The following is a 26,497-nucleotide window of genomic DNA, read 5'->3' as shown; positions in this document are numbered from 1 at the left end:
GAATATCTCTTTGAATTTTAGTGACAATATTATTGATATAAAGTTTGAAAAGTAGTGTTCCTAGCACTCAGCCTGTGGAACTCCACTGGTGGTAGCCTTCCTCGATATTGTTCCTCCATACACGACCCTTTGATATCTATCAGACAACCAGTTGCCAATCCACCCCGCCACCCACTTAATATCCCAACCAGTACACTGCAGCTTAAATATCAGTTTATCATGTGGCACCCTATCAAGTGCCTTTGCAAAATCTTAAAAATAAAATAATAACACAGTGTATACATTCCCCTCATCAACCACTTTTGTTACTTTGTCATACAAGTTAACGAGATTACTGAAACAAGAACGCCCCTTAACAAATCCGTGCTGACCTTCACAGATAATATTCTTTTCATCTTCCCAGTTTTCTATACGAGCTGTTACCAATTTTTCTAATACTGTAACAACCACAGATGTAACACAAACTGGTATATAATTTGATGCCTCCATTCTCCCACCACCCTCATGTAGTGGCGCTATATCTTACCCTCCTTCCACTTCCCAGTTAGCTTTCTAGTTAAATGGCCAAGTCAAAGGAGCTGTTAGTTCTTTAGTGCACTCCCTTAAGACTCGTGGCGAAATTTCATCCAATCCCACAGCTTTGCTGATGTCCAGAGTACGTGTATTATTGTAAATACTCGTACTTCGCTAATCTTCCAGTATGATATCCAACTTACCCCGAGTTATAATAATGATCTTCTTGATCAGTAATGATTTTCTCAGTATTTAAATATGAATAAGAAGGCTATCCACACGGAAAAGTGTTTTTCTGATGAATGAAATCGTTTTTCACTCAGAATGTTTCCAAACCATCCGCGTCCTTTTCAATGTTCAAAAAGGCAGCTTAAAGGTGTCAAATTTCTTAGTATTATTATTTTTTTTTTTATCGGTGTATGAAAATTCAAATCAACACTCGCACTAAAATAGAATATTCTAAGTTTTGCTATTCTGATTTTTCTTCATCACAAGAATTCTTAAATCGCGAATGTACAGTTTTAAGGCCAACGAAAAGCAGCGCCGGTTAGTAACGTTAAAAGTACAGAAGCGCAGTCCTTCTCTTGAACAAACGCCATGATGTCCGTGATTGTTTCTTCCACAGAACAGTCCTAGAAGAGCTTTAAGCAATCTCGCCTTCCAAGGCTCGCTCGAATGTCACGTTTTTTCTTACCGCACTTACCAGCCAAACTGGTCTGGTGGTCATGAAACCGGTTATCTGGGCCCGGAGCACCTGCGGCGTTAGAGGTAAACCGGTAGTAGAGCTGCGCAGATCTAGTTTAACTGTTCTGTGGTTGCGCAGCTGCAAACAGTCATTTGAACTTTCGTCGAGGGCCATCTCAGGTAGCATATGGCTGGCGATTAAAGGAATAAAATAGAGAGAGAGCTGAACTGTTCCGTGCCGAAAACCCTCTGCTTACTGGACAGCACCTCAATTATTGTAAATCCGGAACACTTGTGTGGTCCGGTGTGTCGAAGAAAGAACATTATGCATCTTGCCATGAAAGTCTGATACGTACTTAGCAGAATGCATATCAGTCAAGACACAAAAGTTAACACACACAAAGTTTTATAAATATATAATTTTTTAGCAGCATTTGCTGTCTAGTGTGGAAGCGAAATGTGCGCATTATCACAACATAATCAAAGAATTAAAAGGAAGCACAATCACATCTGTGTGAAATGCAAAATATACATTATTTGAATCCGAATGAAAGGAGGAGACACTAAAAAAAAAAAAAAAAAAAAAAGCTGCAAACCGTATATGAAATTATAAACCAAAAGAGAAGATTAGATTAAAGAATTAGCATTCTAGTAATCCATTAACGATGAATAACATCATGGAAGCGTATAATCTTTGTCTTGAAAGATTATTTCTGTGGAACTTCTGCCTACTTGTGCGTAGTTTGTATGCATATCTAAAACTCTCATTGCGATTTTTTTTTCAATAATTAACTAAATATAATAAAAAAGACAAATTAGAATTTTATTAAATGCATATGGGATCCTCGAAAACGTTCACCACGCTTTGATTTCAACTGAAACAGAAGGCAGTCGCTTCAGAAATGATAGCAAATTATAAAAATCCGTTCCTCACAAGAGACGCAGCAACTAAATTAGGAGGGGTGCCAAAGATTAGTCCACACCTTGCCCACTTGCTTACCATTTTTTTTTATTGCGCCTTCTGTCCGATTCAGATGCACTTCGATTTGGTTTTGCAGTGGTAATTCCCGTCCGATAGAAATCGTCCAGAGGAGCGAATCCGCAGATACGAATGTAGAATTTCTTCACTAACTGGAAAAGCCATCGCGAAACGTCAAGACAAAACTGACACGGTCAAGATAAAAATGAAGGGATATTCCTCAATGCGAAATACTGTAAGCGTTCTGCAGCTGTAGTCAGTGCTAGAATTATTATTCGGGCTCTGTACCAAGTGCACGCGACTCCGTCTTCCGAAATTACACACGTTTCACATGAAATTTCTTTATTACTGGGTACAGACATCTAAAGTTTAATTTAATAGTATTTCATTCGGTTAAAACTTTTCGATTTACTCCTCTTGGAAAACAGAAAATCGTTTTATCTTCTTTATTCATGTGAAATTGAGATTCCACGCGCAGACTTGCCATTTTTGACAGCCTCTCAGGTGCCGATCTTCGAATACGTAATTAATTAGGAAGTAAACTTTTGCTTATTAAGAAAATACTCGATATCTTGTAAAATGCTTGAAAATAAATTGGTTTATTTTATTTCCTACTATTGAACAATTACTTTCTTTAGCGTAATAATAAAAAAAAAGCGTGTGCTTTGTTTTCGCATATTGCGAATATTCATCAATTGGTCATTTCCTTCCTTCGTGTGTAAAAGTACGACTTCTGGTATTGACCGAACAATCTGAAATATTCCTGACCGTTTCAGGATTTTATATTTATTGCCCAGTATTAATATTAAACGCTGAATGACGGCTGAAAAGCGTCCAAATTTTCAATTGCCATGAGACGTGTCTGCTATCGCATGTGCAAAACTATTGGCACGTACATAAACAATCTGCAGTTCTTACTTGCTATAGATACTGTGACCATATTTTTTTGGAGAAAATAAAGGACAAATCATAATTTAATTTTGATACTTTTCATAAAACTGTATACAATTCATGTCAAAGTTATATTTGGTATAAATGCATGCTTTCAATGTTCCGATTTTTAACTGGGTTTTTTCACTGGTCCAGATATTGTTCACTAATGAAAATACTCGTTTAGTGCGGGCATTAGATCCAAGGAGACATAAGTAAAATTCAACGGTTTTTAATGTGAAATATTTAAAACTTTCAACCCATCTACGTTGGCAGGAGTCGTCATTTTAATACAACTTTTAATACACGAAACTTCACCAAATAGTTCGCTGTCATTTAGATTTAAGTTCCAATGGCTGGAAATGAATGAAACGCTTTCCTCGATCGTCGTCCACAGAGAGATTTCTCGTCGTAGGACCCATTCAAATACCCATTTCCACAAAAGAGCTGTCCAAGTTATTTAAATAATCAATGCGAGTTTGGTAAAATTTATGAATTGCATCTTTAACTATGTTGGCATCAATATTCAATTTACTGTTTCAATTCACAAAATAAAGGACAAAATGGCCATTTTAGAAAAAAAACAAAATCTATAGGACAGAACAGTGAAATAAAGGACTGTCTTCTTAAATAAAGGACGTATGGTCACGGTAGCTATGGCATCACCTTGTTTTCACTTTGCTTAAAGTTGCCTGTGTATTTCTAAATATAAAATTACTTTAAATATAGTAATCCCTGTTCTCACAAGTACCTCAGACCCCCTTCTTCCCGTCTCCAGAGCTGACCATCAATGCTCTAAAACTGTGTTTTCTAAAAGTTTTAAAAATTTTTGAAAATGTGTTTCAAAAATTTGTATTTGGGAAGTTTTTTTCTTGTTGTTGTTCATTCCTAGTTGTAGTAACAACTTATATTTTATTTCGCTGTTTTTCTATTTATATTATTAATTTAAACATTTTTAATGCCAGGTTCTTACCTTAAAAAAAATCGAAGAAAACAGTGTGGCTTCTCTGTTATGAAGTACCAATCAGATTGCACTTCCGTACCACGAATTTTCGGAGCTCGTTCATTTCCTTGAACCGGAAACCAGGCTACAAGCGTAAATCATTCTGCCGATCCGCACTGTTTGTAGGGGTCAAAGTTGAGGGAAATATGATTCTGCCATGACATCTGCCGCTTTTCGGTTGCATGACCAGATTGCAATGCCCACTTATCGACTGGATGAGGCGATCCAAGTGGAACTGTACAATTGCACGTACACCTCCTCCTCGAAAGAACAGTCGGTGTTAATCTCTGGGCTGCGGGTGATCTGAGAAATGTTTCCCTACCTCACTAAAATGCGGTTCGTCTGTTGTCTTATTATTTTCAATCAGTTTCCCACCCACTGAATAGCGTTTGGAAAATAATTCTCACCGAAATCGGCTGACATGAAAAGCACGTTTATTTATTTTATTAGAATTGTGTTAAATTATTGTTGGCGTAAAACGGCAAAGGCACACATTTTAATACTATTTTAAAAGATTTTTGTGAAAAGAAGGGACGCCGATCTCTGCTTATTGCTTCCCTGGAATTGAAGCTTATTCGCCTGACGAAGAACGAACACCCATGTTTGACTTGCATAATCCAACTGCCTCAGTTGCTCGACGCTGCCCTTGTTCGGAGAGACCTAGCACGTAACGAACTTTTATAAGGTGTTACCTGTCTCATACGGAGGTGGCGGAGATTTTCCTGCAGTTCACCAGTGAAACCGGCCAGAAGTACGCACGCAGCTAACATGAGGACAGACATCATAGCAGTCATCATACGAGCTTAATTCCCAATTGCCTCAGTTACATCGTGCGTGTAATGCAACAACCCATCCCTGATCGAGAACTTCCCATTGTTGGGCTTTTGTTGTGGTGGGATTTTTTTTTTTTTTTTTCACTTCTCAGTAAATAACTTGTGGAACAGCGCACTCGCATGCCTGATAGGTGTGACGCAGTCTTGTTTTTCTTAGAATTAAGTTTTATGAAGACGCGCTTCCAGTTGCCGATGTGTGAACACTGTGATTCAGATGTTTCATGCGGCGCTTTAGATTGAAATCGGCGTCCTTCGAAACCTAATTAGAGAGCATTCTTCGGCGGCCGTGCCGCGAGGAGTGTAGTCTTAATTAAATTCGCATGTATTAGTGCACGCGTAATTCGTACGAGGGGTTTACGTCTAATTAGCGAGCGATTCGACGTTTTAAAGCTACAATTTTCAACGAAGTTTTTTTTTTTTTTTGCTTAAAGTAACAGCGATACTCGAAATGTTGTTTGTTTAGTGCGATTGGATTGGGCGAAAGGCAGAGTTCACACTCTTCGTTGTCAGGTACGTTTCTGATTTTAACACTCTACGCTCCGACACGTTTTGCTTTAAAAGAGTTCGTCGACCTTAAATTGTCATCGTTATGAACCATCGCAGACGTGATCGATGTGTGGGCTCTTCTTCCCCGCGACCACTGCGTCTGTGAGCACGTAGCCTTTGCATCAAAGCTAATAACGGCCAAGGAAATCCAACCCCGCCTGGATCTTTGACCGCCTGTTTATTTCTGAAAGCTCACCCACAGGGTTAATTAATACGCGATTCTGTGCTCGGCCTACCAGGAAAACTGTCGGCTGATCTTATTTCGTGCCCAACCAACCATCTGTTGATTTGTGCGACTTGCACCTGTCGGATCGTAAAGTCTGAAAGCTTGTCCGTAATGGCGTGGGGCGCGGTTCGGTGTTCCAGTTTCCTCTTATTGTAGGTCTTATTTTGTCTGTCCGTAGCGCGTTGTGGCTAAAAGCGAATCTTAAGTGGGCTGCACCAGTTTGTCAGAACAAGACGGTTACTGTCTTCGAATTATTATCGCAGTTATGATTTTCCTGCTGCTGTCGGTTAAGTGTCGAGTAAGGAATTGTCCCTTTTTTTATTGCCCCATTGTGGATTGCCGTGCATCAACTGTTTTCTTTCGTTTCGTGTTACAATTTCTAGATAACGATTTCACGGTGTTCATATAAATTCCTTAATTAGCAAGGAAAAGTGAACTGCAGAAATGGAGTTTTCGAAGGTTTTTACTTAAAATTAAATCATCACAGGACAATTCAAATCTGTTCAAAGCATCTTCAATCCAGATTTAATTATTAGCTCATTGCCAAAGACAATGAATGTTTGACGGAATTAAATGGCTCCTACCAAGTGTTTTATTATTATTATTACATAACACCTCCAGGGAGTCCAAACACTCATCGAGGGAGGGCACCTGCTCTACAGCTCTGAATCCACCACTCAATACACCAACCGTACGAACCACAACTACCATCATCATCTACACCAACGCTATCTACCGCCCATCATCACCAGTATTTTCACAGACATCCATGCCCACGGCGGGATTCGAACCCGCAGCCTTTTGGCTGTGGGTTCGAGTGGTCCGGGTATCCGGGAGAGCGGATACCCTGACCACTCGACCAAAATATTGTGCCGAATGCACTCCCCAATGATCAACTGAAGTCGTCACTAATATCGCAAGTGGGTTTTATGAGAAGGCTCACGAATGTCACTCGTGAAGTGCCATTCAATTAAACACTTGAAGACATGGCATTTTTCTTCATGTTTTCGAGGAATTCGGCTATTATGGATTTCCATGTATCTTGCACTTCCCAGTCTTAGGCTTCCCCCCTTGCTTTCTAGATAGCAAAAAATAGTCCCAGCCAATTTTTTGTTTGTCAACCACGACTGTTGTTGTTTTCCTTTCTTTTGTTTCCCTCAGTTGTTTCTGTAATAAACTTTCTGAAGACCCACCTCAAAATCTTCAAAACCGCTCCCAAAAGGTTGTGAGCACGTAGCACATTGGTATTATAGTACGCCCGCAGATTCGAGACGCTTCGACACTTCTGCGCATGTCAACAGAAGGAGAATCCATTCCGATAATAGGGTGATCAATCCGTCTTGTGGGATGAGTTGTTTATTATTACACGTCGGAAAATTAACTTCTCTTTTATTATCATTGTACTTTTTAAAGTGTTAAATATGTTGCTTGTATAACAGCTGGAAAATTTTACCTATAAAGCACGTGATTTGGTGACCAATTCGTACATCCTTCATTTCTTTCTCCCCTTCAGCATGAATCGACTATTCTTGGCAAGTCGCCAAGCGAAGCTCTCTAAAGTGTGGGCATAATATAATATAGTGGTGTGGATAAGGATGGGTTCGATAATCCGGGAACCTTGCTTTAGAGATCCAACATGGAATTTTTTCAAGCTACTTCAGCCCTCCAATACGCAGGATTGATGATCTCACACCATTCTATTCTTGATGAACTTGTTCGCACTGCCGTCTGAAGCATCCAAGCCGCTTCGTCAACCAAGTCTGCATCAACACGTGAATATTATGCTGCTTCTTCGTAGTTGCGCGAGAACGAGGAGCTACCGAGAGATTATTTTCATTGACGGGTTTTTGTGTGTTTCGGCAATTTTACATTTTGTGTGTTTCGGTTGTTTTACATCGAATTCTTAGCGATGCTGTTTTTCCGTGTCGTTAAGTCGACCCTGCGCAGCTTTTCCTCATTGGCATCAGGGTCGGGAAGCGGTCTCTTCGAACTGCACACAAAGAAGGGAAACACTTTAATGTAGTGATCCGCCGTTCCTCATGCATACAGTGGGGGAGAGGGAAGGGAATGTGTAAAACTTTGAAAATGCCTGTCTGTTTTGTGTGCAGTTCGTAGAGGCCGCTCTCCGAATGAGTGACGAACCTCCAAACGGGAATTCAGTTTTATGAATAAGGTTAAGACAGATGATGGCAAAGAGCAGAAAACATTGGATTGATCCCTAAAGTATGATGTATTGGTATTTTTATTTCTTTTTGATTTTATTTGTCTAGTTATTGAGAAGCAAAGGAAATTCCAAGGTTTATTAGCGATCGTCAGTTGTTCCCAAGTCGTCTCATTGATCTGCAGAGAATGAACAGACAGGAACATTACTCTCGGGTAGTGGACCGTAGCCAGGCTATGTAAAAACAATGGAGGGCATGTTTGAACCGTAGCTGGAGGTGAGCTGGCAATTGTCCGACGCCTGTTCGAAGAGTCATGCACCGTATATAAATTCGCACACTTTTAGTTTTTGTGCGATAGAAATGAGCGTAACCTCCCTCAACTCCAGACATCATTAGTTGGATGAGGGGAAAAAAAAAAAAAAAAACACTTGGCAATAACCTTCAACCAAAACCGGTCCGTCGTTATTGCGGCATCCTTACAAATAAGACGAGACGATGTTTGTTATCTCGCAGAATGAGTGGGTGATGGTGGTTGTGATCAGGAACGGTCGACTGTTTTGTTGAGCGCCGAATATCAGCGTCTGTCATCTGTGACGTAATCCAATTTCCTGGTGAAAATTATTTTTAAGTTACATGTCTGCAAATAAACTCTCCCACTTTTAATTACGAGATATTCGCAGACGATCATTGTGGTTCCCCCTGTGAGAAACAATATCGAATGCCTGGTGATATCCCCCTTATTAGCTGACAATTGCGCGTTTCTCACCGACCAGTTTGCTTCTTTTGAAAGGGTAGACAGGAAAGGATTATTTTACTCTTCCAGGACCTTACTCAACGTTTTTTTTTCTTTGTTTGCTTAAAAAAAACCTTAGAAAATTATCTTATATTTTATAAAACTTCTTCGCCACAGCCAAATTTGAATCCAAGCTTCTCCGAAATAAAGAGTTCCATATGTCACATATATACGATTTTATGTTTCAATTAAAAAAAAAATAGAACGGGTAGTATAAAAATCATTATATTTACCACACGTCATGGTGGTGGAGGTAGAGGGAAAGGTGTTCAGAGACAATTGTTGGCTGTGCATTGGGTTGGCAAGGAAAAAACGAACGCTGCTATTCAAATTTGTGGAATGGCTGGTAAACGAAAGTGGAGTTCACCGAACATTCCTGCATCATTCAATTCCATCAGCATTTAATTTGAATAGATGCAAGTAGGGGAGAGGAAACTCATTAACCTCTCATTAAACAGCTTGTGCCTACCATCCACCTGGTGCACTGGTGTGTGTGTGGGGGGTCCTTGTTAAAATTTTTATAGTATGGGTTCTCAGTAATAAATTAGAGATTAATGCATACTTTAAGTCGGTGAAATGAACATGATACTACTGCCAGTATTTGTATCCAGCCGCAGAAATAGCCTCTTGCAAAAGGATGATTTGAAATTTGGAGAGTGTGTTTCTTCATGATGGAAGTGAAAGGTTCACAATGAATAAAAATTATGTAGCTCATGTATTTTATTACTACTAATATTATATAGAACATAAGTAACAAAAATAGGCACAATATTACAACCTGGGGTATAGAGAGGGCCGCGCCAACCCAAGGGTGCAAAGGGTGCACCGCACCTGGGCAGCAACATTGATAGGGCGGCAAGAAACAAATATCAAATATTTAATTTATGTAGTTTTTCTTTTAGTTATTTTTTTAAGGGGCGACTTATAAAAGTTTTCCCCCAGGCAGCAAATACCCTTGGCGCATTCCTGGGTATAGAGATAAAACATTGCATCCCACACAGTGGGACTCAATGTTTTATCTCTATACCCAGGACATGCCTCGGGAGACAAAAGCTAGAGCTTTTGTCTCCCGAGGCAGTTCCTGAGTTTGCCGCCCCTCTCAATGCACAACAAAAATACTACAGAAAGCCAAAACAACATATAGAAAAATAAATTAAAACACTATGTTTATTTTAGTTGTAAGTATAGTTGTTAAAAACTGATTATTAATTAAGTAATAAAAATTACTAAGTTAACATAAATAAAAGAATCATTGAAAAATAAAATTGTGTCTCATGTGAAAAGTGCCACTCGCTGAGAATCCCCGTCCCCCCAGCTACGCCACTGGCCCCCACGAGGTGTCATATCATCACCTACTCTGTTCAACATATATGTTTAGGACATTCACAACTTGTCCACACATAAAGTCAAATATATCTATATCAAATAAATATGTTGCTTTGTCCTTCTGAGTGAGCTACAATATAATGCCAAGCACCTTCAAGCTAGGTTTGGGACTTTGGCAGGTCTTCCCTTCAAAACAAAAAACTATACAAACGTGCATTACTGATAGTACTCATAACTCTCAAAACATTTTTGCCAAATGTTATTAAAAAATGCTTGATTGAAACCAAAATTGAACAACTTATTGTGCACATCATAAGTCTCCAATTTTGTTCAATTCCTTCTACCAGAGTGAAGTTTTGCAGTATATTATTTTGGCATGGTTTTCCCCTTTTGCAACCCTGAAAATAGACCTAGGAGTCCTGCTGCATTGATGGGGAAAATCCGAGGAGAGGAAATCATCCACCATGACGTGTCCAGTGAAAAAGTTGGCAATCCAGTTGCAGAGGGTAGAAGGCAGACCATAAAATGGCAGTTTGCTAAGTAGTCCTTTGTGCCAAACTCAGTGAAATGCTTTTGAAATGTCAACAGTGACTTTGCGAGTTTCTATGATTTCCATGGCTTGAGGCCAGCAGCGAAGGCTGGAAGATCAGTGGTGGATCGAGAGTGGTATAATTCATATTGCTGGTCACAGATAAAAATTTTACAAACAAGTACAATTTTGAATAACCTTATATAATTTCTTGTTGAGTATAATTTACTTTAAGGATCAAAGCTAGAGGCAGGTTGCTGACTCAAGGTGCAAAAAATGTTTCTACTATTATGAAATTTATTTTTTTTTATTGTGTTTATCTGGAATTTTTCAATATGGGATCAGTGAGAACAAAAGGGACATTTATGGAAGTTAAGACAGAGTGTGCCCTAGTGAGGACAAATAATGAGTTTAAGGAGAGGTATGATTAAGCATTATGTGAATAAAGTTAATGTGTGAGCTTCTTGTGATGATTCTTAGAACCCTGTAGAGATATCTGGAAGATAATTTAATAATAAAATTATAATTGAGAATATTGTGGCCCTTTAATATTTCTAGGAACCTAAGAGATCTCCAGTATTCAGCAACAAAAACTACCCATACCAAAATAATTCCTGCCAAGTGTCATCTCCACCTAGGAGATTGACTATTATGGAACTCTACCCGAGATCCATTATGTGCACTGGAAAGGTAAGATGGTGAGGCTCTAATCTCATTCATCTCAGTTTTTTATCCTATGTCTCTGGATATGTGTTTATGGGACCTGTTTTGAGTGATGAAAAATGTTGAAGTTCCCACAGAAAACACTTCCACTTCTGTATGGGACCGATTAGCGTGCCCTTTGTTTGAAAATATCCAATAAAGGTTCCTCTCATCTCAGAGATTTGAACCTAGGTCTTTTAACCAAAAGGGTATATTTGTACCAACTGAGCTATGGGAGCTCTTAAAAATTACTAGCATAGCCATTTTTAAGAGCATCTGAATATATGCAAAGGCATATTCAGATGCCTTTGCAGCATCTAAGTGATTGTGACTCAGAAAATTGGTTTCAAATGGAAGAGAATGATTGTGATTCTCATTAATGCTATGTAAGTGCATATTTTGCCCTTTTCTCTCTCTCTCTCTCGGTGGGTGTTTCACAAAAGTAAAATGAAGTTTTTTTTTTGAAAAAAAAAATTCTTCAAACAAATGAAACACTTTGTTTGAAGAATAAGTGGTTCTAGTTTAAGGAGTAAATGAATTCCCTCGCTGGCAATCTATTTTCAAATTATTTTTTACTTAAAATGATCTTGAAAGCAAATGGAGCTGATAGTGATACAGTATTTAAGTCCCATATATAAGTAGGAGATTGTGAGTATAACATCTGGATTTTTTGTTTTAGCCATGCCACATGGGAGGGAGGAGGATAAGCATCATACTAAAATGCCCTTTCTTTTGACTGTGATTGGCTTTCCTAATGAAGAGATTAGTTTAATTGATTTGAATATACAGCTTATTGTATTTAGAAGTAATTTAATATATACTCAGGAGATTGAATTGAATTATTCTTGTGTTTCTCAAAAATGCATGTCCTTATTTTCTGTAGATGGGGTTTAGGATTTTAGATGAGATATTTATATATTAATTACAAATATGTGTGATTATATATTATCTAAATATAATAAAATTTTATATATATATATATATATGTTAAAAATACCAAGCTATTTTAAACCTAGTTTTACTCCATTTCCCAAGTAAGCAAACAGACAAACAAGTCAAGTTTGCGCCTGCACATATTGGAAGTCTAGCTGACCCTCAAAGTAGTGCAAGACCAAGGCAACTCTTGGTAAAAGTAGAATAAGCTCTGATCACTAATCTTAATATTTACCTTTAATGCAAAGCACATCTCCTGGAGGAGATGTATGATGTTTTGTATTAAAGGCAAGAGGCCCCACTACCCAGACCGGTTTCGACCTTTATTGAGGTCTCATCAGTGGGAGCCAGGCTAGAAATACCAAGATTTAGTAATACAGAGCTTATAAGTATTTTACCAGAACAAGTTACCATAAGGTGTTTTAACCTTATTAAATAAAAATCTCAGGAGGAGATATAAATATAGATATAAATACTTTGAGGGTCAGCTAGACTTCCAATACGTGCAGGTCCAAACTTGACTTGTCTGTTTGCTTACTTGGGAAATGGAGTAAAACCAGGTTTAAAATAGCTTGGTATTTTTAACATTTATTATACCCAAAGTAAAATACTTCCCCCCCCCCCCCACACACACAAATTTGGCATTCTGTTAACTGAAAATATTTTGCCTATAGGTTCTGTGGCATCTTGATATTTTCCGATGGAGTTTCCGGGAATTAACTGGACATGCTTGCATGGCCGAATCATGTATTTTTTGTGCCTTGAAGGTAAATAATTTTGGATAAGATTTGTATAATTTTGATTTAATGCTTTCTCTCATTTCCAGTTTACCATCAAGGAATTATATACTACTATCTCTTTAAATTAAAAGACCATTTTTAACATAAAGAGTTGGACTTGGATGTCATGTTGATGCCAAACTTAAAATCGTCACCTAAAATTAATCTCTTGCCATCAATCCTCTCCTGCAATTCTTGTATAGATGACCAAGGCATATCACTTCCAACTAGACCATGAATGGCTCACTGCCTACTACATCCTCTGATCTTTTTCCAGAAAGATATCAGAAAACCCCCCAGTAGCCTGGAGATGTCTCTTGATCTAGATATATTCCCCATTTGTGCTGAAGATTTGATCTCTAAAATCAATGCCTATCCTATATCATCTCTTTAATCTGTCATTCTTGTAAAGGCATTTACCCACAGAATGAAAGCATGCTTATATTCATCCCATCCATTAAAAAATAAAATTCTGCCATCAAACTGACATCAATTCCATGGTGTCTCCAGGACTCTGTGCTTTTGTCAACTCTTCCTCCTCTACATTAATGGCCTCTCATTAGCCTTAACTCCTAACCATAGTTCTTCTGTTGATTGTACATCAACACTTTTTTGGTGCTCAAATGTGATTCAGACTTCAAAAGTTTCCATAACTGATGATGTCTTAAATACTGATCTTACCATTCTCCAATGGGATTATGGTAATCCAGTGAAATTTAATGCCACTGAACAGCATTCTCCCTTTATTTCCCATAAGAGAAATTTGTAACTTTTGTTGATATTCAGATTTCCAGTAAGATTATATGTTTCTTCTAACTTACACCACTAGTCTTTTCTGTCACAAGCACATCACATCCATAGCTTCCTAAACTTAGTATTGTCTTTCATATAAGATGCTACTTCTTAGCTACACAACATCTATATAGTGTTAAGAGATATATAGGCAACAAGTAGTGTCTTGATTGAAAGAGAATACCAAATGTTAGGAGCCTAAAGAGGTTATGGATGTGTGTGTGTGTGTGGCAGATTACAAGCAGTGCTGCGTAAGATGGAGTGGCCTACTGCATTGAGTCCTGGGACTCCATGGAATTATCATGTAGTAATAATAACAGTTCCAAATCTGTTCACCTTAGAATACTTTTCTTACATTGGGATGTTGAACTAAAAATCTGTAAGAATTCTTGGTGCCTTCTAGATAGCACCAAGAATTCTTGCAGATTTTCAATAGACAATCCCTTACAGATGTCATCAAATCACTTACTCTGTTCTATTTTTGTGCTGTCTTTTCTGTAGGTATTTTCATGGGAGCTTCTCCACCAAACCGGTCACCACTGTTCTTTCACTTTTTTCTAATCTATATTGTCAATATTCATATGTGGTTCAGCTTCAGACTTATCAAACCAACCTCTGACACTTCTCTCTCTCATATGACCTCCAGCTATTCAAGAAACACAGATTCTTTTTTTTCTCCTTAATTACTTACATGTTCTACCATAGCAGTGTAGGTTTTGTGATTCCTGATGTTTGGAGGTTGGAGAAAAAAAAAAAAGAAGCAAACATCTAAAGATAAGCAATCCCAAACTAATTCTTGTGTGTGCATGCATGTTTAGTTTGCTTTAAAATTTTAGCATCAGATATAAGCTTGGTATTGGATAAAAGCATGGATTTTAGATAAAGCCATTCTCAAATAGTTTGTAAACATTGATCTCAGATTTGAAAGTATTGATTTAAACCATATTATATATATTTCAAAATGAATCAAAGTTAAAAAAAAAAAAAAAAAAAAAACTTTTTCTGACTCTTCACATTTTGAAATCTTGACGATAAAAAAACAGTTTTAAAATTGTAAATTTCAAAAATTCTTTTGGTTTTAGTGTGACAAAGCTTTATACATAATCACTGATTTGATAGTAGTAAGCTGATTTCACCACAGTGAATGGTGCTGTGGTGGGACAAATGAATGCAGCACACAAATAGTTAGAATAGTCAAACATGTGGAAAGGCTTATGTGTTCAGTATATGTTATTTATTTTCATGGTAGTATTGATGACAACACAGAATGATAAGAAAATAATATTTATTAACTTGTTTTGTGTAATGTGACAAACTGTTTTTGTGAACTGAAGTTGCTGGATATCATCAACAGTTGCATCAGTCTTGGGACTGGTAGCTCAGCAGCAATTTCCTCCATTCCACTCTGTCATTAGCTTTCTTCTTAACCTCCTGGTAACTCCTCAAACCCGTGCTGTCTTTGACTTGGTCAAGACAGCTTTTCCTTGGTCTGCCTCCTCATCTTTTCCCCTCTATTTTGCCTTCAGTTATTCTTTTCACAAGTCCATCAAGTCGAAGTATATGTCCAAACCACCTATCTCTTCTAATTTTGATTGATTTTATTAGAGTTCTTGTTTCGTTTATCTCTCTCGGGACTTGTTGGTTTGATTTTTTTTCTGTCTCATTTTATTTTGTTCATGCGATGCCAGCACCATATTTCAAAAGCCTCCAATCTTCTTACATCTTCTCTGCCTAGAATCCAGGTTTCACATCCATACAGTGCAATGCTATCAATGTCTTTAGTATTTTTTTTTTTCAATTGTAGGTTGAGGTTTCCTGTTAAAATGCTTTTCATCTTAGAGAATTGGGCTTTTGCATTGTTTATTCATGATCTTGTTCTGCCATCTTCTGTTATTAGGCTTCCTAAATATTTAAAGCTTTTCACTTGTTTTATTTGTTCCCCCACTGATGTCTATATGCTCTGTATTGATAGGGATTTTGCCTGTAACAATTATTTTAGTCTTATCTGTGTTGATTTTCATTTTATATTTTTCAAGGTTATTATTTAGTAATTCTAGCATTGTTTTTAACGTTCTTCTGTTTTCTGCTACAAGGGCTATGTCATCAGCAAATGACTTGCTCACCATTTATCTTTATGCCACTATTTATTTTATCTTTAGTTTCCTGAATGGCCTTTTCAATATATAAATTAAATAAAAGTGGTGAAAGTATATATCCTTGTCTTACTCCACTCCTGATATTTATTATTTTCTCCTTATCATTGATTTGAATCCATCCATTTTGATTTTTGTAAATTTGATAAATTATTTTCCTATCCCTCAAATCTATGCTGATATTAGTTAGACAATTTATGAGTATTTGCTGGTTTACTTTATCAAATGCTTTCTCTAAATCAAGGAAGCAAATGTAAGTATTTTGACTAAGGTCTAATCTTCTCTCTATTATTGTTCTTAAACAGAGTATTGCCTCTCTTGTTCCTTTATTCTTTCTGAATCCAAATTGGTCTTCATCCAATAGACAATCTATTTTTGAATAAATTCTATTTTGAATAATTTTTAGCAGAATTTTGCTAACATGTGGGATTAAAGCTATTGTTCTAAATTCGCTGCATTTTTTTGCATTATTCTTTTTTGGTATTGGTATTATGGTTGATTTCATAAACTCCTTTAGTGTTTCTCCTCTATCATAGATTTGGGCTATTAATTGATAGAGTAAGGTTTTTGTCTCATCACCTAGATTTTGTAGCAGTTCTATAGGACTATTGGCTACACCTGGACTTTTTCCATTACTCATTTCGGACAGTGCTTTATCAAATTCTTCTCGCATTATTGGGGGTCCTAGATTATCTTCATTTTGATTTTCTATGCTGATATCAACATCAAGTTCGTCGCCATTATAGAGATTTTCAAGATAATTCTTCCATTCCATTAATATATCCTCAGATTCTATTAGTAATTTTCCATTTTCATCTTTGATGGCATTGTTTTTGCTGTTCTTGTTAAATTTGAAAGTCAGTTTGTTAATTTCTTTATAGACTTTCTCTATATTTTCTTTTTTAAATAATTCATCTATGTTATTACACTGTTCTTCCAGGTATTCTTTTTTGGTTTGTCTACATTTTCTTGTAATATGCTTTTTAAGATATTTGTATTTGGCCACATCTTCTTTAACAGCATTTTTATATTTTCTTCTTTCATCCATAAGGCCAAGTATTTCATCTTATTATCCAATGTTTTCTTTTTTCTTTTTCTGCATTTTTCAATTATTGATTTGATGAATTTGTAATTAACTCTTTAATCATATTCCATTGGTTTTCAATATTATTCTGACTATTTATGTTTTCTGGAATGTTATGATCAGTTGCCTCTTGGTATCCTCTCTTTACTTCTTTACTCTTTAATTTTTCAAGGTTCCATCTTATTGGTTTGTATCTTTGGATTTGTTTCCTATGTTTCAGTTCTGTTTTCATTAAGACAAGGTTATGGTCACTACTAATGTCTGCACCTGGATAGCTTTTGCAATTTTTTATTTGGTTTCTGTATCTTTTCTTGACCAATATATAATCTATTTGATATCTATTTGAATCCCCAGGTGCTTTTCAGGTGTATCTTCTTCTTTTTGGAACTTGAAGTAGTGTATTTGCTATAACTAACTTTTTGTGTGCAAAATTCTATTAATCGCTTTCCTCTTTCATTCCTACGTCCAAGACCAAATCTTCCTGAAACATTATCATTGCTCTCTTCTCCCACTATAGCATTCCAATCTCCCATTATTATTGTATTGTCTCTGTCTTTAAAGCTGCTCCAGATTTCTTCTATTTGTTCATAAATTTCTTCTATTTCTTCATCGCTATGTTGTGATGTTGGCATGTAGACCATTATAATATTGAGGTTTACTGGTTCATTTTGAATGCTTATCGACATGATTCTGTAGTTAATTGTTGTAGTGATTAACTTTCCAACTTTTTTATGAAGCATTATTGCAACACCTGACTTGCCCTTCTTTTGTCCTGAATATATTATCTGAAATTCTCCACTCCAGAAATCACCCTTCCCCTCCCATCTCATCTGACTAATCCCCAAATGTCTATTTCAAGTCTTTCCATTTCTTTTTTTGCATTTTCTATTTTACCTGGTTCTAGCAGTGTTCTTGCATTCCATGTTCCAATATTCAGCTTATTTCTTGTCTTCATTTTTGAATAAGTACCAGGATTTCGTTGGCTGTCGACCTGAGAAGCCCAGTTACTTCTGCCAGGCATGACTCCTTCAGTGACGTCTCCATCGCCAATCTTGATTTCATTTTTAACTTCCATTTCTGCTTTTACCTGGGAATGTAATGTAGTAGTTTCCTCTTGCCTTCCACATCACAGTATTGTCACATGTATGCTACAGGAGGATATAACATCATCAAGTAGTGCTGCTGCCCACTACTATAATTATTAGTGGTTAGTTGAAAGAGGAGGAAACACCCCTAGCCCTCAATTACTCTAATAGCTTCAGGGAGAATGGAGGACCTCCTCCTGAGGTTAGTAAGCAAGAAAAGAGACAGACAGAAAGTTTTAAGTAAAGAATCCTCATTAGGAAGAATGTTAGTATGAGGGTAGTAGCAGGAAGTGGAAGAGTTAGAGAAAAGTATGACCAAAAGCTTTGAAATAGATCATACTTAGCTCTGGGACCCCGGGTTAGCCATGCCCGTGCCTGCAGGTCGCAAGCCCCATGAGGACATGCTGGATATAACATCAGCAAATAAATAAATATATTATTTTCTTATCATTCTGTGTTGTCATCAATACTGTGAAAATAAATAACAGTTTTATAGGTACACATATGAATCAGAAAATGATGATTGAATTCCTCACTGCAGAAGATGTGAACCCAATGGAAATTTGTACTCATCTGAAAAATATGTATGGAAGTGATACTATTGATTTTTCCCTTAGGGCACTAGGTCAGACACTTCAAGAGCATGAAACTGAGGTCAGAAACAAACATCAAAGCAATGACAGTGATGACAAACAAGTTACATTGATGCACTGAACAAAGAGGATTGTTACATCACAACTTGCGAATTGTACTGAGTTAATTGATGAGTTGAATTAATAACCTTGGCTACAAAAAGGTTAACACATGGTGGGTTCTGAAAATGCTGAGTAATGAACAGAAAAAATACAGAAAGCCATCTGTATGGAACTTCTCCAGTGCTATGAGAATGAGGAGGACACTCCCCTGTCACTTACTGATATCAAAAGTGTATAGAGCAGTCTCCATCTTTATGGAGACTGTGTTGGAAAAATGACAGAATGTTCATGAAACATAGAGCATTAATCCATGTAAAAGCCACTGTTAAATAAATGATAGTTTGTGAGGGGAAAAAAAAAGATAACAAGGCATTACGTCCATACCCTCCTTTTTAAGACAATATTTAAGTTGTTTTAATGATATAAAAATATGATTTTTTTTATTTGATTTCTGTTGAATGATGTGTATGCTGTATAACTTTTGTTGTGCACAGCATAATATAACATTAAGTTGTTAGTTTTTTTTGTTTTGTTTTTTGAAATCTTATTTAGTAGTATCTTATTTGGAAAAAAAATATAAAAGGATCATGAAGACTTGAAATAGATGCATATTATGAATATGCTTCTTATGATTACTCAGTTTTACTAATAATTATTTAATTCTTATTTTATGCTAATCATTTTGGGTTATTTTGTCCTATTACTCACTCCATATTTCCAATAATAATATAAAAATATTCCTATGAAGTATATCCTCAAATCTATTAAGGTTTCTGTGTGAATGAAAAGACAGTAATTTTTCTTATTAAGTTTTTTTTTCTCTTTCCTCTAAAGGAATTGTTTGCCCAGTTTCAATATAGCCAAGAATCTGCCCTCCCTCCTGATGCATTGAGATGTGCTCTAGCTAAAACATTTTCTGACCAACGGAGATTTCAGTTGGGATTTATGGATGATGCTGCTGAATGTTTTGTGAGTATAATGAAGTTTATAAACAAAAATTAACAGTGCAACTTACATAGTGACCCCCCCCCCCCCCAAAAAAAAATGTAAACAGTGATGTTTCTGTTTTATGCTGTATGTAATCAGTTAGCCTGAGTTTTGTGTTCTTCATATACTGAAGTAGCATTTTTTTTCCCTTATAAAATACATATCTAAATTGTTCAACGAGTATTTTTTACGAATTTGGTAGTAAGCAATTACACATACTCAGAATAGTTCCTGTAACTGTAATGCTTTCATTTGGTGAATTAAAAATATTTAAAACATGCAAATATTTTGTAAGTTTGTAATTTATATATTTAAATAATTTATTTTTTCAGGAAAACATTCTTCTCAGGATCCATTTTCACATTGCTAATCAAGAATCAGAAGATATGTGCAGTGCAATTCATTGTATTCCTCATCAGAAGTTTGCCATGACCTTAGTAGAACAGGTATGTTGGTTATTACAAAATAGTAATTAGAAATGGCATTTAAAATTTTTTGTTGTATTGTTATAAATAAGCTATTGTGTAATTATGTTTTTATCCTGGATTATTTTCTTTTTATATCTATGTAATAGGATATTCTGCTGTAGCTTATTAATTATTTGATAGACATGATTTTAGTGAAGCCTGTAATAAACCACTTACAAAATCCAGAACTCCTGATAATATTAATAAGAACATGTAAGAAAGTTTTAAAGCTAATAAAAGTTGAGTAGCTCTCAGATGTGAACTGTAAACTAAAATACAGTTCACAATTGAAGAAAAAATGAAAGAATTTGAGAACAGGAACCAAACCTTGGAGATTCAGTGGCAAGCCCTAAAGAAAACATTGATTGATTTAGCAAGAGAGGCATGTGATGAGGTTGTCTGCAAGGATAGAAAAAATCAAAACTCCATGGTGGACACAGGAAATTAAAGAGGCAGTGAAGGAAAAGAAGAAAGCATATCAAAAGTTCCTGGCAAATAGTCAACTTGTGCTCTTAGAGAATATAGAGACAAATGTAAGAAAGCTAAACACTGTGTAAAGAGATTATTATCTCTAATCCTTGAAGATATCTTTGAAGTATGGAGTAATTACTTTGAAAAATTGCTAAATGAAACAATCAGTGACAGCCCAGTGACCAGGCATGCATTAAGGAATACATATCTATACATAATTCTTAGATGTACACTAGTGCTAGGAGTATTAGGAACAAGAAGGAAGAATTTTTGGCCTTGGTTGGCACTTCCAGACCACAGGTTATTGGCATTAGTGAAACATGGCTGACTGTAGATGATATAGCTAGTGGATTGAATGTGATTGGTATAGTGTGTTCAGGAATGACAGGGAGAATAAAATGGGGGGGAGGAGTATTGTTGATGATAGCTGATGAGCTGCAGCCAAGGAGAATAGAAGTTGAATTGCAGGTTAGAGAAAAGAGCACATTTGAGGCCATTTGGTGTGAGATTGTGGCTAGCAGAACAAAATATACAATTGGGTGCTATAGACCAGGTAATGGAAAAGATGGTGGAGATAGTATGCACAAACAAATAGAAGAAATGAGTGGAAGGAGGGTAATTATTATGGGAGATTTCAACTATGGTCACATTGATTGGAGTGAGGAGAGGACACATGGAAGGAAGGAATTGGATTTTATGTGGTTATTAAGGGATAACTATCTGCGACAGCATGTAATGGAAAATACTAGGGGTCAGAGAGTGTGACCTAGTAATTACATCTGAGGATTTGGCTGTAACAGATATGACCACATTGCCACCAATTGGTAGAGAGTGATCATAGGGTCTTGACTTGGGAGGTGGCTAAAGATGTGGAATTTACAATTAAGACAGGGTACATGTGGAATTATCGGGCTGGTAAGTATGACAAGCTTAGGAGTTTGATTGGTTCAGTGCCATGGCATGTACAACTGCAAGGGCTAGAAGTTGATGGTGCATGGGAGGCAGCTAAGAAGTGTTTGCATGAAGCAATGGCTGACTGTATACCTAGAGTCCGAATAATAAATCAACTAGGAGTTAAATGGATGAATAACACCATTAAGCTTGAGCTGCAAAAAAAGAAACAACTATGGAGGGAATTTAAGGAGAAAGGTGACCGGCAGGCACATGAACACTATAAAGTGCAGGCCAGAAGGGTAATGAGTGTGGTAAAAAAAAGCAAAAAAGGATTACGAAAGAACATTGGCCGTGCAGGCTAAAGAGAATCCTAAACAGTTTTTTCGATATGTTGCAAGTAAAAAAAAATGTACATGGCAGAATGATTTTAAAGAATGCCGACAGTAGGGAGGTAACCGAATCAGTTGATTTATTTGAGTTACTGAGTGAGCACCTTGCAAGAATATATCATCCAGGTGGTGACACTGCAGAAATGAATGAACCAATAGATTATACGGAAATTGTGGTGAATGAAGTGGAGGTGAGTAGTCTATTGCAAAACCTCAATGTCAATATATCTGTGGGATTGGATGGTATACCAGCTCATGTCGTACGTGAAGCGGCTAAAGAATTGTCAGTACCCTTGACCATTTTGTTTAATTTGAGTCTTGGGTCTGGGTTAGTTCCGAGGGGGTGGAAGTAGAGGAAAATAGTTCCACTGCATAAAGGAGGTTCCAAGACTGCTGTTGTAAATTACCAACCGATTAGCATATCAGGAATCGTTGTCAAGGTCTTGGAGAAATTAGACAGGAAAAGAATACAGGATTGGATAGATGAAAATGGGATATTATATGGGGCACAACATGGTTTTGTGAAGGGTAGATCATGCCTCAGTAACTTGCTCATGTTTTATAACACAGTGACAGCTGAACTGGATAAGGGTAATGGGTTTACAGTGATTCTACTGGACCTTGCCAAGGCCTTTGACAGGATACCACATGGAACTCTAATCAGTAAACTGGAGCAGATGGGGATGGATATAGGGTTCGTGAGATGGATAGGAGGGTGGTTGATGGAGAGATACCAGAGAATGGTTTATTCAGGAGTTGAGCCCAAAAGACGGCTTGTGACTAGTGGTTTGCCGCAGGGTTCTGTTCTGGGACCACTACTTTTCAATTTATTCATCAATGATATAGGAAAGGATCTGAGAGGAAGTGTTCACTTGTTTGCTGATGATGCAAAGTTGGATAGAGTAATTGTGAGTGTATGTATCAGATCAGAGCTAATAGCACCTGAGATTAGCTCTGATCACTTAAACAGAATGGGAGAGGAAAGATTAGCAAAACAAGTGTTCTCTGACAGGTTGGCAGGAAAAAGACCCAGAGGAAGGCCAAGATATAGGTGGATTGATACAGTAAAAAGTGCCTTAGAAGATAGAAATATAAGATCTGATAATGTTGGAGTCTTGACAGGTAAAAGATTGATTTGGAGGAAAATTGTAGCTAGGAAGTTAGTAATGAGTAAATTTTTCATGTAGAACTATCATATCCTGTACACCCCTTGAGAGTGCATGTCAGGAATTTGATGATGATATATTATGAAACATACAGTTGTCATTGAGTGAGAAAATAAAATTGTCCAAAAACGAATGAAACAGACAGAACTAGATTTTTTTTCTGGTATCATATATGGTCACTTGCATATGTGTACAAGTGATAAAACTCTCCCATAGAAGGTCTGAGTAAGTGCGAATTGATTCTGAGCATTTAGCTAGAATGAACAAATGGATGAAGAGTTTCTGATTGTTGTTTTGGATATCATTCTTGCTTACTCAAAAACTCAGAATTTCCTCTTTTCTTAGAGGAATATATTGTAAAATACTCAGTTGTGTGAGTTGCTACACTTGATGAGAATATTATTTATGTATAGACAGGCATTCATATGAGGGTGGTCTGAAAAGTTCTTGGACTCGACCAAGTAAAAGTGTTGTATGTATCCCTTGAAAGGGATAAAATTGAGTATCGTGTGGTTATAAAATTCTTTGTAAAAGAAGGTTTAATGGCAAAAGAAATACATTCGAACTTCATGAAAGTTTTTGGCCACTCTTTTTCGTTTTCGACAATTAAAAAATGGGCTGGCAAGTTTAAATGTAGCCGTACCAGCCTTGAATATGATCCACTTGAAGGACATCCAAAAAGTGTAACAACACCAGAAATCATTGAACAAGTGCATGATATGGTATTGGATGACTGGCGAGTCAAAGTGCATGAAATTGCTGAGACCATAGGCATTTCAAAAGAATGTGTAGGATATATTTTGCATGAAGAATTGCACATGAAAAAGCTTTGCGCAAGATGGATGTCGCACTTGCTCACAGCAAATCAAAAACGCACTCGCACGAAAATCTCTGAACAGTGCTTGGAGTATTTTAGCAATAATAAAACTGATTTTGTGCATCGATTTATTACTATGGATAAGACTTTGATTCACCATTACACACCAGAATCCAAACAGCAGTCAAAACAGTGGACAGAAGTGGTTGTTCAGTGCCAAAGAAAACAAAGTTGGTTCCATCAGCAGGAAAGGGCATGGCATTGGTGTTTTGGGATGCTAAAGGCATTTTGTTTATTAATTATCTTGAAAAGGGTAAAACAATAACTGGGGAATATTATTCCGATCTTTTAACCAAACTAGATGAAAAAATTCGTGAGAAAAAAATCATCTTTCATCAGGACAATGCACCTGCCCACAAAGGTGTTTTGGCGGTGGGAAAATTAAGGAATCTGAACTATGAATTGTTGGAACATCCACCCTATTCCCCAGATTTGGCTCCCTCTGACCTCTATCTCTTCCCAAAACTAAAACTCTTTCTCTCTGGTCAGCATTTTTTTTTTTTTTTTTCTTTGAATCAAGAGGTGACTGCAGCTGTAGAGGGGTATTTTGCAGATTTTATTGAGAACCACTACAGGGATGGGATAGTGGTGCTGGAGCATCACTGGAATAAATGTTTTAGTCTTAAGGGAGATTATGTTGAAAAATAAAAATAATTTTGAAATTATAAATTTGTTTTTTCATTGTTAGGCTGAGAACTTTTCAGACCATCCTCATATGTACATCTATGTTATGTGATAGAAGGAACAAATTCTGGATTACAAGTCTCTGCTTGGAATCAGCAGTTGCATAATGAAATAATACAATGCTGATATAAGTAGGATATTGTGTGCTATAATTATGAATCAAGAAATTATTGAATGTCTTTTGAAAAAGTAAGATACAGGTCATTCTTTTCTGAAGCATAAAGTAAATAAAAGGAACATAAACAGCAGATTATGCTTTCTGGAAATGAAGATAATTTCTTAAAACTTAAGTTGACTTCTTGCTGTCCAGAAAAAAAAAAAATCTACTGCTGTAAAATATTTCCAGACCTGTGATGTTTTATTTCTAGAAATAATGTTTTGTGCTTTCATTATTTAAAGTAAAGCATTATTAATACAACACAAAATCGATTAAAATAAATAGGAAACAATTTCATATAAAAATTTATATGTATTAAATGTTGTATATAAAGTGAATTTCTGATTATTTTCTCCCTCTTTCTCATGCAGACTGTGTGCCATGCTTGTGGTGCTACTTCCGAGCCATTGCCATTTACTCAAATGGTTCATTATGTTTCAACATCTGCTCTTTGGTATGTTACTTTTAAGCATATTACTGTTTTGTTTTTTTTTGCTTGTATCCTGTGTTTTTTTTTTCATAATTATTAACATATTGACATAGCACAAGAAAAGTAACATAAGTCACAGAAGTGTAGAATATTTCTATTTATATGGGCAGCTGGTAGTCTGGCATTGAAAAAAGTTAATAATGAGTTGCTAAAGTTTATAATAGACTAAAAATATACATTAAAGAAAAAGTTAAGAAAAGTGGTAGAATTTTATTTTTTACTGACAGTAAATTTCAAAATGTGTCAGTAAAAAAAAAAAAAATATTTTGTATGAAAATTCGCTTTTTTTTTTTGTCAAAAAAAAAAAAAAACAAGATCTGACAAAGTCATCTTTCTGGTGCACTAAGAAAAGTGACTTTTTCAGATATTCCTGACAAAGAGCATTTTATCTACCTTGCCCTCAAGGGAATGATGATTTTTATAAAATATCATTCTATTGATGGCATATTTATAACAAAAGTGCATATCAGCCAACTCAGTTAATATGAATTCATTATTTGCAAAACACTAACGTGTGACATGATGGAAATATAAATAACAATTCAGAGTGAACCTGCTAGGCTGAATGCAACTCCAGGCATAACTTGTGTGTCATTGTTCATTTATAATCATGATTCATTGGGTTGCAACTATCTGCTCAGCATGCTATAAGCATTCATGCTGCCACTACAAAAAATTGTATCTTGGAAATGTAAAGTTTATGAATGTGTGTTTTATTGGGTTGTTTTTGTTATGTTTGAGGCATAGAATGCACCCTTAAAGTTTGACTTGAGTGCGAAATCATCCTGTACAACTAAAAAAATAGGCTAGTGGCTTGAGCTTTTTTTTGTCTTGAGCTCTAAATTTTGTAGTCATTTCATTCAGAATTCATGTACAGAGTCTTACATGAAATACCATTTATAAAATTTAAAGCATATTTTTGAAGTAATGTTTTTTTTAAACATCTGTCTGAAGCTTTTAATGAAGTTTATTCTGTTTTTACTCACTTTAGTTCTCAAGCAATACTAAGGGAACAGAGAGACTCTCCACCATCTGAGCTATTTGGTGAGCTTTTGAAAAAAGCAGGAGGAATGGGAGATATTCGAGGCTGTCCTGTAAGTTATAGATGAACTTATTATTAGCATATGTTTTATACAAAAGCTGCTTTGTAGTGTATTATGATTTGCAA

The 26,497-nt window shown here is 36.3% G+C and overlaps 1 protein-coding gene across 2 annotated transcripts in view; it reads left to right on the top strand.

The window, feature by feature from the left end:
* ec (ubiquitin specific peptidase echinus) overlaps positions 1-26,497 on the top strand; it is a 126,720-nt gene that overhangs the window by 27,372 nt on the left and 72,851 nt on the right. For both annotated transcript variants that reach the window (XM_090409683.1, XM_090409681.1), the window contains 5 exons: positions 12,834-12,926; positions 19,582-19,716; positions 20,067-20,180; positions 25,211-25,293; positions 26,321-26,423. In XM_090409683.1, coding sequence (XP_090265809.1) covers positions 12,894-12,926; positions 19,582-19,716; positions 20,067-20,180; positions 25,211-25,293; positions 26,321-26,423 — 468 coding nt within the window. In that variant the 5' untranslated portion in view covers positions 12,834-12,893. The remainder of the gene's footprint in view (positions 1-12,833; positions 12,927-19,581; positions 19,717-20,066; positions 20,181-25,210; positions 25,294-26,320; positions 26,424-26,497) is intronic.

Source organism: Typopeltis vanoorti, chromosome 19 (genome assembly GCF_054136105.1).
Source record: "Typopeltis vanoorti isolate ZY-2024b chromosome 19, IOZ_Tvanoo_1.0, whole genome shotgun sequence".
NCBI classification, from domain to species: Eukaryota; Metazoa; Arthropoda; class Arachnida; order Uropygi; family Thelyphonidae; genus Typopeltis; species Typopeltis vanoorti.
This window is presented reverse-complemented; position numbering and strand designations above follow the sequence as displayed.